At 44.2% G+C, this 17270-nt stretch overlaps 1 protein-coding gene and 1 long non-coding RNA gene across 8 annotated transcripts in view; one reads left to right on the top strand and one right to left on the bottom strand.

The window, feature by feature from the left end:
• The first annotated feature begins 229 nt into the window (after window positions 1-229).
• Window positions 230-6773, top strand: CGGBP1 (CGG triplet repeat binding protein 1). 6 transcript variants are annotated; one of them, XM_048946606.1, is made up of 2 exons: window positions 230-277; window positions 2606-6773. In XM_048946606.1, the coding sequence occupies exon 2, from the start codon at window positions 2635-2637 to the stop codon at window positions 3136-3138; it is 504 nt and encodes a 167-aa protein (XP_048802563.1). In that variant the 5' UTR covers window positions 230-277; window positions 2606-2634; the 3' UTR covers window positions 3139-6773. The 6 variants fall into 6 exon arrangements, with proteins under 6 accessions (XP_048802563.1, XP_048802540.1, XP_048802532.1 ...); XM_048946583.1 differs by having other exon boundaries at window positions 258-363; XM_048946575.1 differs by lacking the exon at window positions 230-277 and adding an exon at window positions 284-397.
• The window catches only part of LOC125694011 (uncharacterized), a 22346-nt gene continuing 10628 nt past the window's right edge, over window positions 5553-17270 (bottom strand). For both annotated transcript variants that reach the window (XR_007377363.1, XR_007377362.1), the window contains one exon: window positions 5553-7496. This is a non-coding gene — a long non-coding RNA (uncharacterized LOC125694011). The remainder of the gene's footprint in view (window positions 7497-17270) is intronic.

The following is a 17270-nucleotide window of genomic DNA, read 5'->3' as shown; positions in this document are numbered from 1 at the left end:
GCTGCTCTTCCCGCTCATCACACCCCCCTCCGCAGCTACTGGCCGAAGTGCCCGTCCACTAAACGCGGAGATTGCCTTTGCGAGCTCCGATTGGTCTCTGTACGCCTCAATCACGGCATTTACGCCCGCCCCCAACTCACGATTGGGCTAGCGCGCCGTCCGTCTCCGCGCGGCCGCCTCGGGAGCAGCCAATCGGCACCGGCTTTCCTCCCGTCCGCCGCTGTCGGGCGGCGGTCGCTAGGCCGGTTGCTAGGTCCCGCCTACCGCGGCCGCCAGGGTGGGTAGCTGTGTCTGGCTGCGGCGCGGCGGCGAGCGTCCGGCGCAGGCCGCGCGGAGCGGGGGGAGACCGCGCGGCCCCAGCGGGTAACGGCGCTCGGCGGGGAGGCGGCGCCTCCAGGTCTGCGCTCCGGGCCGGGCGGGGCGGCACGACCACACCTGTCTGCATCTGGTCGGGCTTAGAGGGGACCGAGCGGCCTCCGGGAGGCGGGCGGTCCCCGGCCGACAGGGCGTGAGAGCGCTGGGGTAGGCGGAAGGCAGGGCCCGGCTCGCTGTCACCGCGCGGTGCCTTCCCGAGGCGAGGGGCGGAGGGCTCACGCGGGCTCGCGTCGCGTATTCGGGCTGCAGGCACTCCGCGTCAGCACGGGGACGCTGCCCCGGGAAACAGACGCGCCCGTCTCTGACTTTGCTGGCTGCTTCGCTTGGCAAAGAGACGGCTACGTCTATCGGACCGCTGCAGACCTTCCTCCTCCTCACCTTACGTGCGCTTCGGAGTCGCCCGAAGACTCTGCGCACGTGCGGTGGTTCCGCCTCAGCGTGAGCTGTTAGTGGAGCTCGCTTATCAGCCCTCCCGCAACCTTCGGAGCCGTGCTTCGTCCCCGCGCTCGGCGAGCCGGCCTTGCTTCTGAGCAATCCCTGCCAGACCTTTGAGACTGGGAGAAAAACGTTCCGTGTTTTCGGCGCTTGTCCAGCTCGCGGAATTACTGCCTCCAATCCTGATAGAAGCTGTGTATGATTCATTTTGACATTTCCAAGTCCTGAGCAACAAGTTGACATTGGGATAAGACTTGTTGAAAGTTTGGTTTTGGGAGGCTTTCAGTTGCTTGTGAAACTCATGGGGATAGAGAACCCATTAGGTAACAAGCAGAAAAAAGTTCCATTGATCCCAACAGAAAATACCTCGCTCTGTAGGGTTGTGCACGATCATTCAAGCCTGTAGTTTTGGAAAGTAGCAGATGATAGTTCAGAAAACGGACTGGGAAAGTATGTAATGGCAAGATTTTCATCTCCCATGTTCAAAAAGGATGTCGGCTCCTCATGTGACAGTGTGTTTTTTGAAGACTGAAATTGTCAAGACTGAATTCTGTTTGATGGCTCTATTTCCAGAGCAAGTTAAAGGCATTCTGGACAGCACAAGCTCTGTTCAGTCCTTAAAGTTGGACTGGCTTGCCTTGCAGCTACATGGGAAATCCGTGGCTTTTAAAGGCAGATTTTTTAAATGTTACAACAGCAAGCTGCATGTAACTAAGTAAATACAGTGACACATCTACAGTTACACAGATCTCTCTTTCTGTGTAGTAGTCAGCAGAGGTATTGCAATTCCTGCAAGGCATTCATCCCCGTAAGTAAATATCCAGGCAACCTGTTAGATTTCCTCAAAATATTTGTGAATTGTCATTTTACTCAAAAACAAGCAAACAAAAAAAAAACCTCCCCAAAACCCTCAACCTGAACACAGGGAAGTTTTTCAGTCTTTTACATTGAAAATGTAACAACAATAAGAGAAATAGAGCCTGATTGATTTTAGTATGCTTGTCTAGATTATTGCTTGCTTTGGTAATGTAATTTTAAAGTGATGCTAAAGACAATCCTGCTGTCTTCTCTGAATAATCAGTTACCTTTCTGAGAGTAGTTGTCTCCATGGGAAAAAAAAAAAAAAAACAGGCTTTTATTCTTAATTGAAACACATATATGCAGGTTTCTGTTCACATCAGACTGCTTTTGTTGCACTTTCATTGCAATCACAAAAAAAAAAAACCTGACTAAGTTAAGGCCCAGATGAGGTTTGGGGCAGGGATAAAAGTGAAAGGTGTTCCAAGTGAGTTGTGAGTGCCAGCAAAGCTCAGATCACTTTATTTTTTAGGTCTATATAAATTGACAGTGATGGCCTTCTTGCCTGAGGTTTTTTTCTAACACAGGTAATGCCGACTTTCAGGAAATAAAAATACTGACTCACCATAGCTAATAAATTGTCAAGTATGTTTAAAATACTAAGAAGGCAAAGTTTATCTTCAAGATTAAACTGCATTCGTGGGGAAAAAAAAAAAAAAGAAAAAAAAACAACTTTGTGTGACTTTCAGTGATGAATGGATTGAAGGGTTCAATTGAGCTTTGCAGCTTAGAAACTAAAAAGTAGTTTACTGTGACCTGTGCGGAACTTCCTTCTTCAAAGGAAAACTTCAAGATGCAGAACCGTTCAGTAATAGTTTTGTGCATGTATCTGACATGTGGTTGGCCTTCAGATGGCAGTTAGCACCATGCTGGATGGTCAACACTCAAGACGGCTTGATTGAAATCATTCCCGTGTCTTAATGGCATTTTTCTTCAGCTTTCAGGTAAAGCTCACCGAAGGCCACAATGGAACGGTTTGGAGTGAAGTCCACTCCGTCACGTAACCGCTCAAAGACCGCTTTGTATGTAACTCCTCAGGATCGGGTGACTGAGTTTGGCAGCGAGCTGCATGAAGACGGCGGAAAACTCTTCTGCACTTCCTGCAACGTGGTTCTGAATCACGTCCGCAAATCGGCAATCAATGACCACCTCAAGTCCAAAACACATACAAAGCGGAAGGCGGAGTTTGAAGAACAGAACGTCAGGAAGAAGCAGAGGACTCTGACTGCCTCCCTGCAGTGCAACAGCACTGCTCAGACAGAGAAAACCAACGTCATCCAGGACTTTGTGAAAATGTGCCTGGAAGCTAATATTCCTCTTGAGAAGGCCGATCATCCTTCTGTGCGAGCCTTCCTGTCTCGCTATGTCAAGAACGGAAGTTCGATACCTAAGTCAGAGCAGCTAAGGAAAGCGTACCTGCCCGACGGGTACGACAATGAGAACCAACTCATCAATACTGAAGATCGCTGAGAAGAAGACTGTTTTAATCATCGTTGTGAAGTTTTACATATTGATGGTGTGGTTTATTTTTATATTCATGCATATATACAGTGTTACATATTGGTTTTGCAAGCTATTTTGTATTGTAGAAATGACAATCTATTTGTGAACTAAGTGGTATGCCGGAGACTGTCGCTAACCCTGCTGTAGACTCGAGAGCTGCTTTGATGTAGGACTCGCACTGAGTGCAGGGAACATGCCTGGCGTACGTCCCGTCTGTGTTCAGTCCAGCTGTAACTGACGCTAAGAAAAAGGCACTTGGGTGGAGAACGTCCCTTACCTTAACTGTGCATCTGAGTACAGGAGGAAGAGGATGCAGTAGGAATTGTTCATCGTGTCACTGGATTGCTTTGTCCAGAATCTTCTCCGTGAGTGACCAAGAAGTCTGCACGTTAAAAATGGAAGAGGCTGTAAGATGGTTAGTTAACGTAAGTGATCTGTTGGGGAGGATGATTGCAATTTCCTAGTCAAGTTGGCTTATGTTTTAAAAGAAGAGACATTTTTCTTCTAGAATAATTCTATTTGATGCAACTGTGGATGCACTCATTACTCATTAAATAGGTGGCCTTTTGTACCACCCTTTGAACTCCGCTATTCTTATAAAGCCAAAAGTTCTGAAGATTTGCCATGTCTGGTTTTTTAAATCTCCACATCCTTTTCTTGGTTTACTATGTTCCCTCCAGTTTCAGTGCCAAACTTTGAAAGCTAAGTGAACGAACTAATAAGTACGTGTGGTTTACAGCACAGCTGCTAGCAAACAAATCTTACACTGGACCAAGATCATAGTAGTAGGGGGAATGAATGCCTGTTTCTTACAGCAAGATAAAAGATGCTGAATTTAAACTGGGGGTGGAGGAGGAACAAAATAGTGGAGTTGATCACGCTTCTCACAGTGTGCAGGGGAAGAGGCTTCTCCGTCTCTTCCTGCAGGTCCTTTACTTCTCGCCTCAGCCTTTTAGTGAAAGGAGGTAAAATGATTAAAATAGTTTTCAAAATAGTTGCTGCAAAGGCTATTCAATATTTGTAACAGCTAGGAAAGTGTATACTTTGAAGCTGTAATGGAATTACACACCTGAGGTGTATTTCTTATTCTGTGCCACAATGCCACCTGTTGAACTAACAAAAATTTAAAAGTGAGTTAAAGAAGCTCAGTAATGTTGCTCTTTCCTAAATCTAGTAAACTGTTACTAAGCTAATCCAAATTACTATGCCAAATAGTCAATTTGATGCAAGTGCTTGCTCTGCAGTGTTTTTAATGGAATGGTGGAGCATAGTAAAAAGAGCTTGATTTTCTTTAGATCTCTGAATTTAAGGAGGTGTCAAGCATTTTCTAAGTTGCATAGAAATGCTCTGCATAGTGATGCAAGCATGCTTTAACTCCCTCAAGTGGAGCCAGTTTTCCGTTCATCTTCCTTTCCCTGTAAAGTTTGACAATAGCACATTATTTCTTTCATTCAGGATATTTACAGCAATACTACGTATTTGCTAAAAGACACTAAGTAACCTACTTAGTTTGTTTCTGTGGCTAATTTCTAGAGAAGAGTCTCTTTTGCTGGATTAAAAGAGATTTACATACTTGGTAACAACTGCTTTTTTTGTACAATTCCTGCAGAAATGCAATTAGTGTTACAACAGTGTCTTCTAGCCTTCTGCTAGGGGAAGTGCTTGAGTAAATGGACAAAAACGAAAAGCAGAAGGCATGTGCCAGTACGTGGATACTCAGTACAGTGCTGCACCATTGGTCCCTGTTGAAGCTAGTGGGATTTCATGCAGTTGTAGCAGTCCTGTCAATGATATTAACTGCTGGTGTAGGACTTCAGACAAATAACATAATAATGGTTTGGTTTTGTTTTCCTCTAATCCTGTATATCAAAATTTGCCTTCCCAAATATCATTTGCTATTGCAAGAGCTTGGGTTTTGCTTAAGCTCATGAACTGCCTTGGGCTAGAACTGTTTTATAAATCTTCTAAAGCCAAGTGAACGGTACACTGCCAAGAGCCTTTTCTGTCCTGACCATAGTAGAATGTGGGTTTTTTTTGTTTGTTTGTCATGGTTTTTCAGAGTGTTTGTTTGTTTTACAGCTGCTGTCTCGTTGCAGTGAAATGAAAAAACAAACATATGGTAATATTAAGTATACTCTTCCACAGCAAAACAAAAAGAAAACCTTAAAAATGAAAGTGATAGCTACAGCTTTTGTTTAGCAGCAGTCACTCATTCATTAAGGCAAAGCAATGTTATGTCACCCAGTTTATCAGAAGGTTACTTTCTACTTAAGAAGCAGTCTGTAAATTTAGGCTCTTTGCACAGAATTAATACAATTCTGTGACTTTTGTATCTAAAGTATCTAATATCAATTTATTTTTAATGCAGAATTACTGCGGAGGGTTTTGAGCCTAGTGAGGATCCCTTTCAGTGTAAACTGTAACAGACTTATAACAAAAAGTTGACCATCAGGATTTTGAATGGAACTGGCTGAATTCCAACGCACAGCAATCTGTAAGAGGATTCTTATAACTTAAAAAAAAAGTTTTTTGAAACTTTATGAAATCAACATTGCAACAGATACTTACAGCAAGTTAAAACAATGGAAAAATAAAGCACTTCCAGGTACCTAGAAAGAATAATAAGTTTGTATTCATGGACATAGCCCAAATCACAAACAAGACATTTACAATTGTTTTCTTTTGAAATGAAATTGGTTCCACTAAGTCTTGGAGTCAAGGCCTGCAAGCAGTCAAGTTTGTACCATAATTTTGCTGTTGTGGCTATAGCTGGACAAAAATAACCTTGTTTTTAATTACTATTGATTTTAAGGAAGATTTACAGCAGAGATTTCCTGGTATTTCTAAAACTAAGTAATAACAAATTCCTGGAACAGGGGCTGTGATTGTGTTGTTTAACAGTCTCCATGGGGTTTTTTGTTTGTTTTTCTGCAGGAACACTGCATTTTTTAGTAATATATTTGAAATTACATGTAATTTCAAAAAGAATGTACATGTGTGTACATTAGCTTAGCCAATTCACAGCTAAAATGACTCTGAAATGCATTTTTTAGAACACTTTCAAAGAGTAAAATACTGGACAAAAGGAATATTCTCTGTTCTGTGAATTACATGTATAAACCATATTAGTTTCAGCTTGCATGTTCTTGAAAAACGTGAGTTCTAATATTTTTGAGCTTTTTCAAGCCTTTAATTTGGCAGGTCCTTACAGGGAATGAAACACAGGATATAATGAAAAGGAAAGTGGTTTTTCAACTGAGAGAAACTTGGTTCTGCAAAGTATGGGATATTCTCATGATAGAAGGACTGTTTTTAGTTAGAGCCCTTTTTAATCAATTCTGTTGAACTGAACGGTGATGTGCTCCCCACTGAGTTTTGCAGCACCGTAAGGGTTTTGGGGAGGAGAAAAAAAAAAAGCAGGAAGTTTGGTAAGGGTTATCTCCATTGGTATTTACATATGAAGAGAGGCAAGACTCACCACTGTTGTGTTCACACTGTACTCACTGCGAACTTCTTGTGTAATTTGAGTGCTTGTTGTCTTTGTACAATTTTAAGATTGTATCTAACTTTCAAAATAAATTTTTTTAAAACAAAGATTCTCGCTGTAAATAACGCTGTTAGTCTTCAGCTGTTTTATCAGTAAGAATTCTTTGCTTCTGGTAAATGGTCACAGAACTATTTTCAGTGAGACGACAAAATGACGATCAGATGCTGGAGTGAGGCTGAATCTACCTGGCTTCAGTTTCCTGCAGTGCCACAGGATTTCCTGCTAGAACAGTAAGACCACAGGAAGTTTTTATATTAAAATACTGTTAGAAGAGAAATACTTTGTCAAGTTTTCACTTGGTAATGGAAAAAAATGATCCTTTTTTAAAAAAATAAAGGAACTCCTTTTTCATAGAATTTATGCATTATCTCTTATTTCAGCAAGAAAATAAAGAAGTGGCAGTTGAAGTATACCATTAACGCAAAGCAATGAAAATGGATGGTGACAGAAAAAAATGTGAGGTGGAGCAGTGACATAGGCAACCCTTCAAGTAATATCACCGTATCTTGAAGTTATTTGACTGTTGGAAGAACTATACAATCCCAATGAAGTATGTTTCAAGACTATACTGAATTTGTGTTGCCAGTCAAGTATTGTGACTTCCCATTGCGTCAGAAAGTCCTTGATCGTGCCTTCAGTTGCAAGTGAATGCTGACCGAAGTAATTCTTGTGCATTTTGATGCTGCAGAAAGCAATCTGTAGATGTAGGGTCATATAGTTGCCTTCAGATCTTTTCAGGAAGGGCTTCTGTAACCTGGAAGAATCCTTTTCTTCCAATCTGCAAAAAGGTCAAAAATAGATCCTTGTCTCCCTTACAGATTACATGAAATTCAAGCAATAACATTCACCTGTCAAGATAATCCAGTGTACATTTGAATATTTTCAAGTTCCTTTTCCCAAGTCCTTGTCTCTTGGCATCTCATGATGGATCAATGATAAACTGCTCTTGCAGCCTCTTGATTTATGAATTTATTAATCAAGAATTTCTTACTCTTAGCCATGTTCAGGCATCACCTCTCTAAGTCAGGTTGCTTTTTTTACCCTCGTATCAAATGGGAAAGCACAAAAGAAAGAAACATACCGCTTGGTAAAGTTTTCTTCCTGGGACATTCCTCTGTGGAAGAAGGTTATGTATATATGCAATAGGAAAGCATCAGTAGGAATCTGTGTGGAAGCTGTTGCAGAATCAGGTGGGGTGTGTATTTAAAGTTTAATAATGCAGCTACTCTAAATTCTTATGATGACAACTTCCTAAGTTAGTGATATGGTGTAAAGCCACATCCAAGCTGCAGTAGGATTAAGAGTACAGCAACTGCTTTCAAGCCACTTTTATACTGTTAATTAGGTCTGGCATTTGGGAATGACTTAGGCTGGACAGCAGAGACTGGATGATGAACAGTCTGTGGAAGTTCTGCTTAGGTCAATTAAGGAAGTTTTTCTGTTCATCCTCAACTTTCCTCAGTCCACAGAGAATTTCTAATTTGTGGGCCTTCTAGTGGTAGAAATCTACTTCTTTCATCTTCAAAAGCAGATAGTACATCCCAGAAGTAAAACATGCAGACTGAGATAGGATACAGAGAGCTACAGCAACTGTCCCTTCGCCTTGACCAATTCCAAGTGTTGTATATTGGGTGTAAAATAGAAAAAGTACAAAATTAACAATTCCTGAATATCTATTTCAGCCTTTTTTCCCTTTGAGATAAGCTGTTAAGCCTCCCATTTCTATGGCTCACTTTAAGCTTCAGAAAACAGAAAAATTCGAAGGTCTAGTCTTGTAAAACAGCATATGGTTAGAAGATTTCTGCCAGAGCTGGAGGAGGGCATAAGATCACAGGTGTGCAAAGCTTGTCTTCAACTGAACTCCAAACAAGTACAGGCAATTTATATTCATGATTTAGAGGCATCTTCTCTAGCTCAGTAGTGCACAGGGAGAGGACATTAAAACTGAGGATTAAGTGCAGTGAAATGATCAGTACTCTCATATCCTCATGTGCTCCATGAGCACACTAAACTAAGAGCACACATTCATTAGGAAGTTCCTACTTCCACTTTAGATACTTTCTCTCTTGTCCGTTCTTTCTCTTCAGTGAGAACCACTGTGTCCCTGAGGAAAATAAATAATCTATTTTTTTCTTTTTTTACTTTTTTTTCTTTTTTTCTTTTTTTTTTTCTTTTTTCTTTTTTTCAGTTCATTAGTGGAGTATTCTATAGCAATGCAGAAGAGAGATAGGGTACATTCAACAATTCTGTTCAAAGCTGAAGAAAAAAATAATTGTAAGCTTCTGAGGCTGTAGTTAACTGAATGGGCTGAGGCAGTCGAACAGGGTCGGCAGGGGCCCCTTGGCCCCTGGGAAACCATGGCAACAAATGACCTGAAGATAAGGGAGAAGAACAGGATAGACCAAATAAGGAAGAAACAAGACATTCCACATGTCCATTGGTCAGGTAGTAGCCCTAAGGCATGGGGAAAGTTTTAAGAAGGATGTGCTCCTTGCAATTAAGGCCATTTTGCCGCTCACCATATTGGTGTCATGAAAAGCGTGTGAAACTGGCCGGGGCTGTCGGAACACTTTCACAAGGAGACTTCAGTCAGGGTCGCCGAAACAAAGGCGACAAATGGTGCCCCGTGTGAGGAAGTCTCACCTGTGGAAGTGTGACAGCCGGCTGCGGGACGGACGCAGGAGCCTGCCGTGGTAAGGCGGCGGAAGAGCTGGAGGGGCTGATCCCCTGGGGCTAAGAGCAGCGCTGCGAAGTTGTCCCACCACGGTAGCTGGTGGAAGGTCGTGGAGGGTTTGAATTCCCTGGGCGACGATGGAATCCGTCATTAAGGTATTATATCAAGTTTGTAAAACGTACTGCGGGAAAACCGCCCCTTCTAAGAAGGAGGTGGGTACCGTTCTTTCTTTTCTTGTAAAGGAGGGACTTCTTTCTTTTCCTTATGAGATTTATGACTCCAGCAAGTGGGACTCTTTGACATTAGCGCTTGCTCAGAGAGCTATGTCGTCCCAAGGGGCGTCGGTGCTTAAATTTTGGGGTCCGATTCGGGGGGCTTTGAAGGCAGCGAGAGAAGAAAAGACAGCCAAAAACCTTGCCAGAGATCTGTTGGGTTTGGATCCGGGCGGGGGAGGGTCACCGCGGCCGGGAGACTCTAACCCCTTCAAGGATCTGCCCCAAGACAAGATGGTACCGGAGGCACCGACCACGCCAGAAACTTCAACACCGGAAAAGAAGGAGGAAGAGTCACCATCATCGCCGACGGCTCCTCCCCCGTATCCTCTCCAGTACCCCTCTTTGCATGGCTTTCGTCAGGGGGAGGATCCTACACGGGTAGGGGTAGGGGCAGGGGCCGAGGTATTGCTGGCTGCGGCTCCGCCCTCAGGGGCTGAGCGATTGATGGTTGCGGCTCTGCCCCCGCCACCTGTTCCGCCCTCCCAAACGGCCAGGGTCCCAGCTAACTTGGGGAAAGGGGCCTTATTTATCGATTGGGGCCGGGTAAGGGAGGAGATGAGAGCAGCGGAGCTCTTGGATGATTATAAGGCATTCCCTGTAGAGATCAGGGGACAGGGACCTGTTTGGGTTCCGTTAGACCCAAGGGCAGTAACTCGCCTCGCTGAGACAATAGGGAAGAAGGGTTTACGGTCACCCGCTACACTTTTTGCACTGGAGGCAATTATGGTGCCGGGACCTTTGCTTCCATACGATATAGAGTGCCTCATGCAGGTGATACTTGAGCCAGCACAGTATATGTTATGGAAGGAAGAGTGGTTGGCACAGCTCAGGGCTGTAGTTGCAGCAGCGTCATGTAACCCACAACACCCAGCAAATGACAGGGAACAGGGAGAGATAACTAATCTGACACGGTTGTTAGGGTATGGGGAAGGGATGATAGGTTCCCCTGAAGGCCAGTTCAGACGCCTTCGCCCAGGAGAGCTGATGGCGGCCACAGAAGCAGCTCTGACAGCCTTCAGAAGGTTCTCCAGGACAGCTGAACCTTCTGCTCCCTGGGCAGAGGTAGCCCAGGGTCCAGCTGAGTCATTCTCGGATTTTGCCAATCGCTTGATTCGGGCAGTAGAAGGCTCAGATCTGCCAAAGACTGCCCATAATGCAGTAATCATGGATTGTCTTAAACAGAAATCAGACAAAAATGTTAAGGATCTTATTCGAGCTGCTCCAGACGACCTCAATACTCCAGGAGATATCATTAGATATGTACTAGAGAAACAGAGAACAACGCCCCTCACCAATGAGGGATTAGCAGCAGCGTTAGTAGCAGCGATGGCCATGAGAGAGGATCAGAGTAGGGGACCGTGTTTTAAGTGTGGACAGTTTGGTCACTTCAGAGCCCAGTGCCAAGTCCCTGAGAGGCAGAAGGGAGAAGCAGCACCAGGCCAGATCTGTCAGGCCTGTGGGAAACTAGGCCACACTGTACGCCAATGTCGGAAGTTTGTCATAGTGCCGCAGGGAAACGAGGATGGGAGGGTGCCTTAGGCCCAGGGCCCCTCCCCCGGAACACCAAATGGGCCAGACAATGCAACTCTGCCTACCCAAGGTCGGGGTCCCGTACCCCAGTGAGCCCCTCGCCCACGGTGGCGTTAACCATGGGAGTGGGAGAGCGCCCCTTGGGCAGAATCATGCTTACTTGTGCGGGGAGCGTACTTTCTTGCAGGTCCCCTGAGGAAGAGAACACCGTAAATATGCCCTCAGCTATGACTGATAACATCTCGTCAGCACCTTCGGCATCCCACTTTACCCCCCCCTCGGCTTCAGCTTCGCATAAGCAAGTAGAAGAAGGCGTTCAACTGTCTGCGCTTTTATCTTGCAAAACGGCTAAAGGGCAGGAATGCAAGGTCGTTGAAACCCCTCTGCTGTATCCACAACAACCGCTGTCTCTGTGTAATCTGCCCCCTGCGGGGGCAGGGGGAGAAGTGAGCTGGGATGGGACACTTGCTGTCTCCTCTCAGGAGGTGGAATGCAGTAACACCCAGGGGGGTGGGAACTGCGGGCACGGCTTGGGTACGGATTGGTCAAAAGTTAAGGAGGCGGTAGAAAGAAAAACAGCAGAGAGAAAGGGAAGCGATGTAACTTACAGATGCTCGGATGATAGTGTCCGGCCAGCACTGTCCACCCTAATTGCACCTGAAGGTGTAGGTGGCGTCCGGCCGGCACCCTCTGCTCAGGCTACACCCAATGGAGAAAGAAATAACGATAGTCTCCGGACTCACTCTTTGCCACAGTGTTCAGACCCACTGACTCGACCCACACATCCTTTTACAGGATTGAGTGCGCATGCAACCAATCAGAAGCCTCTACAACAGTCAGTGCTTGATCAAAGGGAGATGGGCACAGTGGGGGAGGTGCGGAGCCCTCAGGTTCCAGCTGTGTCTGAAAAGGATAGCAAAAGGAGAGAGGTGAATTCGCATTTGAGAGTTAAGAGAGATGCACTAACAGATTGTGGGAAGTTTAGATCTAGCCTGATAAAGGAAGGAAGAGCACTAGAGACCTTCCTGATAGTAGGGAATGATAACAGAGACCCAGAAAGGGTACTCCTTGATCTGAAAGGCATCACACACCTGATAGATTGTGCAGAGAAATGGGAATTGAAATCACTCCTCGCTTTAAATGCATTAGAAGTCCTGACAGCATTAGGCCTTCTCTTTCAGCATGTAACAAATCTGATGTGCATGGTGCTTAAGCCAGTGCAGTATGCACTGTGGGCATCAGAATGGGTTCCCTTCATGGACAGGTGGCCAGACTGAGGCCTGGAGAACAAGTAATTCCATACGGCTGGTTTGTGAGAGCAATGCTCTCAAGGCTTGAGACATCTGCCTTGATATTGAACAGACGTTTGTTATTCTTGAGGTACATTCGAACAGGTACCTGAGACAATGTTGGTATATATTGGGCACTAGAGCTATCAGCAATCACTCTAATCTCTAATCTCTCTGTCTATAACTTTACTAGTATTGTAGGATGTGGCTTTAATTATTAAGTGTTGGCGACATCACATCAGTTCTTTCAGGATAATTACACGGTGATTAAAGACCTATCACCTGCTCCAAGTGGGATGAATCTCGCTTTGGCTTACCAAGGAAGGAACTTGGTAAGGAAGTTTTTGCAACATGACGACCTGCACCAATTGCTGAAACGCGTTAGAGACAATGGACAGAAAACCTTGATCACCGTTCACCATGATACAGAAGAGATACATCGTGTCCTAGAAAGAGTAAAGAAGGACGGAGAACACCACTGGTGGAAAGTACTTCTTGGATGGTCCCCCACAGCGACAGGGATATTCAACACTGTACTACATCCGGTTGTAGTTGTGTTAGGTTTAACATTATTATGCTTAGTACTGATAATTATAATGTATATTAAGATGTGGCGCTTGCTTAGGCGAGTGTCCCGACTCGATTCAGCATTCTCTGAGGATACACTACATCGCCTCTTGTAAGACTCATCTTTAGGCTAGTAGGCTTCTAGGCTGTTAAGGTAGATCTATCAGGTGCTTCGCAGTATAACAGAGCAGGGTTTCACTGAGCATGGGAGAGATTTTGTGACAGGCGAAGAAGGCGAGTACTCGGGATGTGACGGGATAGGACCTCCCCTGCTCAGTGGTGTGAAACCTGCGTCTGATTTGTATACCTTGCTTCATCAACTGTCTGCAATAATGTTTAAGCAATCAACGCTTGGAATACCATAGACTTCTCGAAAGATTGTAACCGGGTTCGCGTACGTATTGTAACAGATGTTTAACTATGTTTAACTCTATTCTGTATTCAGTTATAGTTGTATTAGGTCTAACATTAATATGCTTTACGCTTATACTCATATTAGTTATATAGATATATAGGCATATTACATATATAAGTATAGTTTGTGCTGAAATGAATGAGTCAGCATCATCTAAGAATACAGTATATAGCTTTATGTAGAACTCACGCTTAAGACATTAGGATTTTTATATTAATAGGTCATAGGGTTATTAGGGTAGGATTATTCTGCGAATCGGGATGTAACGGGGCAAGGCTTAACTGAGAGGACAATGGCATGTATAGGCGCAATGCGGGGATTTCGGGATGTACGCGATTAGGGTCCTCTCAGGTTATAGTAGATTGGCTTGTGCTTAGGGAGGGGGAAATGTAGTTAACTGAATGGGCTGAGGCAGTCGAACAGGGTCGGCAGGGGCCCCTTGGCCCCTGGGAAACCATGGCAACAAATGACCTGAAGATAAGGGAGAAGAACAGGATAGACCAAATAAGGAAGAAACAAGACATTCCACATGTCCATTGGTCAGGTAGTAGCCCTAAGGCATGGGGAAAGTTTTAAGAAGGATGTGCTCCTTGCAATTAAGGCCATTTTGCCGCTCACCATATTGGTGTCATGAAAAGCGTGTGAAACTGGCCGGGGCTGTCGGAACACTTTCACAAGGAGACTTCAGTCAGGGTCGCCGAAACAAAGGCGACATGAGGCTGTTAAGATTTTCTTATGCATTGGTTTGTCTCAAGCATTTTTCTTTCTGTCCTTTAGGGTAAAAAAACAGCTCCCATATTCAGTATTAGATTTCACTACAGTAAATGAGACCTCCTTACCTTAATCTTCTGTAATTAGCCTTAAATTGCTTCCTCCCTCCCCTTATCTCTGAAGCCAATCATTGCCATAAAACGAATCAAATAATTAGAATAGCCACTTTGCTAAGTGCTTATACGCAGTAAAACCCTGAGCAGGCTTTTAACCTACATTTCGTTGCACTTACCGGCCCATGTTCATTCTGCACTTCAGATGCAAGATACATGCTGGTGGATTTATCGAGACTCAGCTCATCTGATTAAAATGAAATTGCTCAGGAAAGGCAGGGAGATGCAGAGAACTTCACTGTGATAAAGGAAAGAGCTTGCACAGACAAGAAGTAACTGACTCTTCCTTTATCAGTGAGTTACAGTAATACAGGATGGGAACAGGCCACAGGACCACCCCATAGTCCATGGGACAGCACACTCTGCAAGCTGTGTGATCACAATTGACAGGCAAGTCTCTGGAGGAGAGATGTTTGCCGAGAGACTAGATTATTCAATAAATTCAAGTCAATAAAGCTACACATAGCGTTAGGAGGGTAATTTTCAGCAGACTTGAGCCCATCACCTCCCACCTTAATGCAGTTAGAGGCCAATGCCTAAGAACTTGGAAACAGGGAAAACACAGCCCTCAAAACACACAGCTTTGTCTTGTCATTAGAAAGAAACTGGGACAGAACAGAAGGAGCATTACATAGATATTTCCCTCACTTATGTCCATCAAAGTTAACAGTAGTCATATGATGATCATAGAATCATAAAGGTTGGAAAAGGCCACTAACATCACCTAGCCCATCACCACCATGCCCACTAGCCAATGTCCTTCAGTGTCACATTGACCCTTGCACACCTCCAGAGACAGTAATCCCACCATCTTCCTGGGCAGCTTGTTGCATTGCTTCATCCTTCTTTCAGACAAGAAAATTTTCTTAATACCCAACCTAAATGTCCCCCAGCACAACATAAGGCCATTCCGTCTTGTCCTATTGCTCTCACTCAGGAGAAGAGGCCGACCCCCACCTCATCACAACCTTCTTTCAGGATGTCATAGAGAGTGATAAGGTCTCTTTGAGCCTCCTCCAAGGACTGACCTAACTTTACTCCAATACTTTTGGAACCTCTTCCTTAAAATATTTCTCAGCACATCAGATTATGCTAGTTGTTGCTTTTGTATTGCACTGAACTCTTAGTTCTTTAAAGAATTGGTATCTGCAAGGATTCAGCCTGATTTGCACGTAGCAAAGAAGCTACTACACTGCATATAGTAGAAGTCAGTGCCATCTAGTGACATCTCTTTTTTGTCACCTTCAAACACTCTCAAGCCTAAACTGAATGTGTAAGGACTTTGAATAGATGCATAACTGTCAGTTTAGGACCGTGCCTTCCTTCTTTGGTAAATAGTTATTTTATATTTAAATATATTAATAGTTGTATTCATGTTTACTTTTATTCTTATATTTAAGTTCCAGTTATTTTACATTTACTTGAAGTGCTTTATACACAGCAAAATCTTTACAACATTTTTAAAACAGAACACTGTGTTTTAGTGTCTCAAACTCAGGGACAGTTTTTTGTTTATTTGTAAGCTAGGATGTAAGTTACCATTTAAGATCTTAAAAGAATATATAACAAACAAATAGAATCAACAGGGGAGAATCTCAATCCTTCTGAAGGGCTTCCCTACTCTCTGGCAGATTAACGCTCCCTCCCAACTTGCTGTCATCTGCAAACTTACTGAGGTTGCACTCAATCCCCTTGTCAAGATCATTAATAAAAATGTTAAATAGAAGTGGCCTCAGTGCCAAGCACTGAGGGACACCACTCGTGACTAGCTGCCAACTGGATTTAACTCCACTGACCAAAACTCTGGTGTTTTACCCAGCTGAGCATACATCCATCCAAACTGTGGGCAGCCAGCTTTTCCACAAGGATGTTGTGGGGGCAGTGTCAAAGGCTTTACTGAAGTCCGGGTAGACCACTACAAGAGCCTTACCTTCATCCACTAAGCAGGTCACCCTGTCACAGAACGAAATCAGGTTTATCAAAAAGGATCTACCATTCATAAACTCATGCTGACTGGGCCTGATCCCCTGGCTGACCTTTAGTTAATCCATGATGACTCCTGCAATTATCTGTTCCATAATCTTCCCCGGCACTGAGGTGAGACTGATATGTCTGTAGCTACCAGGATCATCTTGCCAGCCCGTTTTGAAGATGGGTGTCATATCTGCCAGATTCTAGTCCACCAGAACATTTCCAGGTAGCCAGGATGGCTGAAGGATGATGGAGAGTGGCTTGACAACATCCCCAACTCCCACATCACTCTAGGGTACAACCCATCGGGTCCCATGGACTTGTGAGCATCCAGCTTTCAAAGCAGGCCCAAAACCATCTCATCATGGATTATGCAGGGCCTATTCTTCTTCCCATCCCTTCATATAATACTTGCAGATGTCAGCTCCTATCTTAAGTTCAAACATTTTCACAAAGTTACCAACAAGAAACTGTGCGTTTAGAAAGCTAATATCAAAACATCATAGAGAACAGTCAAAGGTTTGACTTTGTTAAACTAAGTAAGGAAGAAAAGACACCGTCCAAACCAGTTGCCAGTCTTCCCTTCACCTTGCTTGGAATGACCTCATAACATTCTCACTTTTTGAGGAAGTCAAGGAAGCTCCTCAAAATTGTTATAAAATCATAGAATCTCCAAGGTTGGAAAAGACTTTGAGATCATGTAGTCTGACCATTCACCTACCACCAGTATTTCCCACTAACACATGTCCCTCAGTACCATATCTATACATTCCTCAAACACATTCAGGGATGGTGACTCCACCATCTCCCTGGGCAGCCCATTCCAGTGCCTGACCACTCTCTCAGAGAAGTAGTATTTCCTAATGTCCAACAATATAAACAATGCAATGAGGGATCTGATCACATGCACCAGTTATCTAAAGCACGACTGACCCCTCCCTCTCCCC

Source organism: Lagopus muta, chromosome 1, assembly GCF_023343835.1.
Source record: "Lagopus muta isolate bLagMut1 chromosome 1, bLagMut1 primary, whole genome shotgun sequence".
Classification (NCBI taxonomy): domain Eukaryota; kingdom Metazoa; phylum Chordata; class Aves; order Galliformes; family Phasianidae; genus Lagopus; species Lagopus muta.
The sequence above is the reverse complement of the archived record's forward strand: the minus strand, read 5'-3'. Positions and strand labels throughout refer to the sequence as shown.

Coding starts and splice junctions, on each gene's coding strand:
- CGGBP1 (XM_048946606.1), top strand. CDS start 2,635: ATGGAACGGTTTGGAGTGAAGTCCACTCCGTCACGTAACCGCTCAAAG.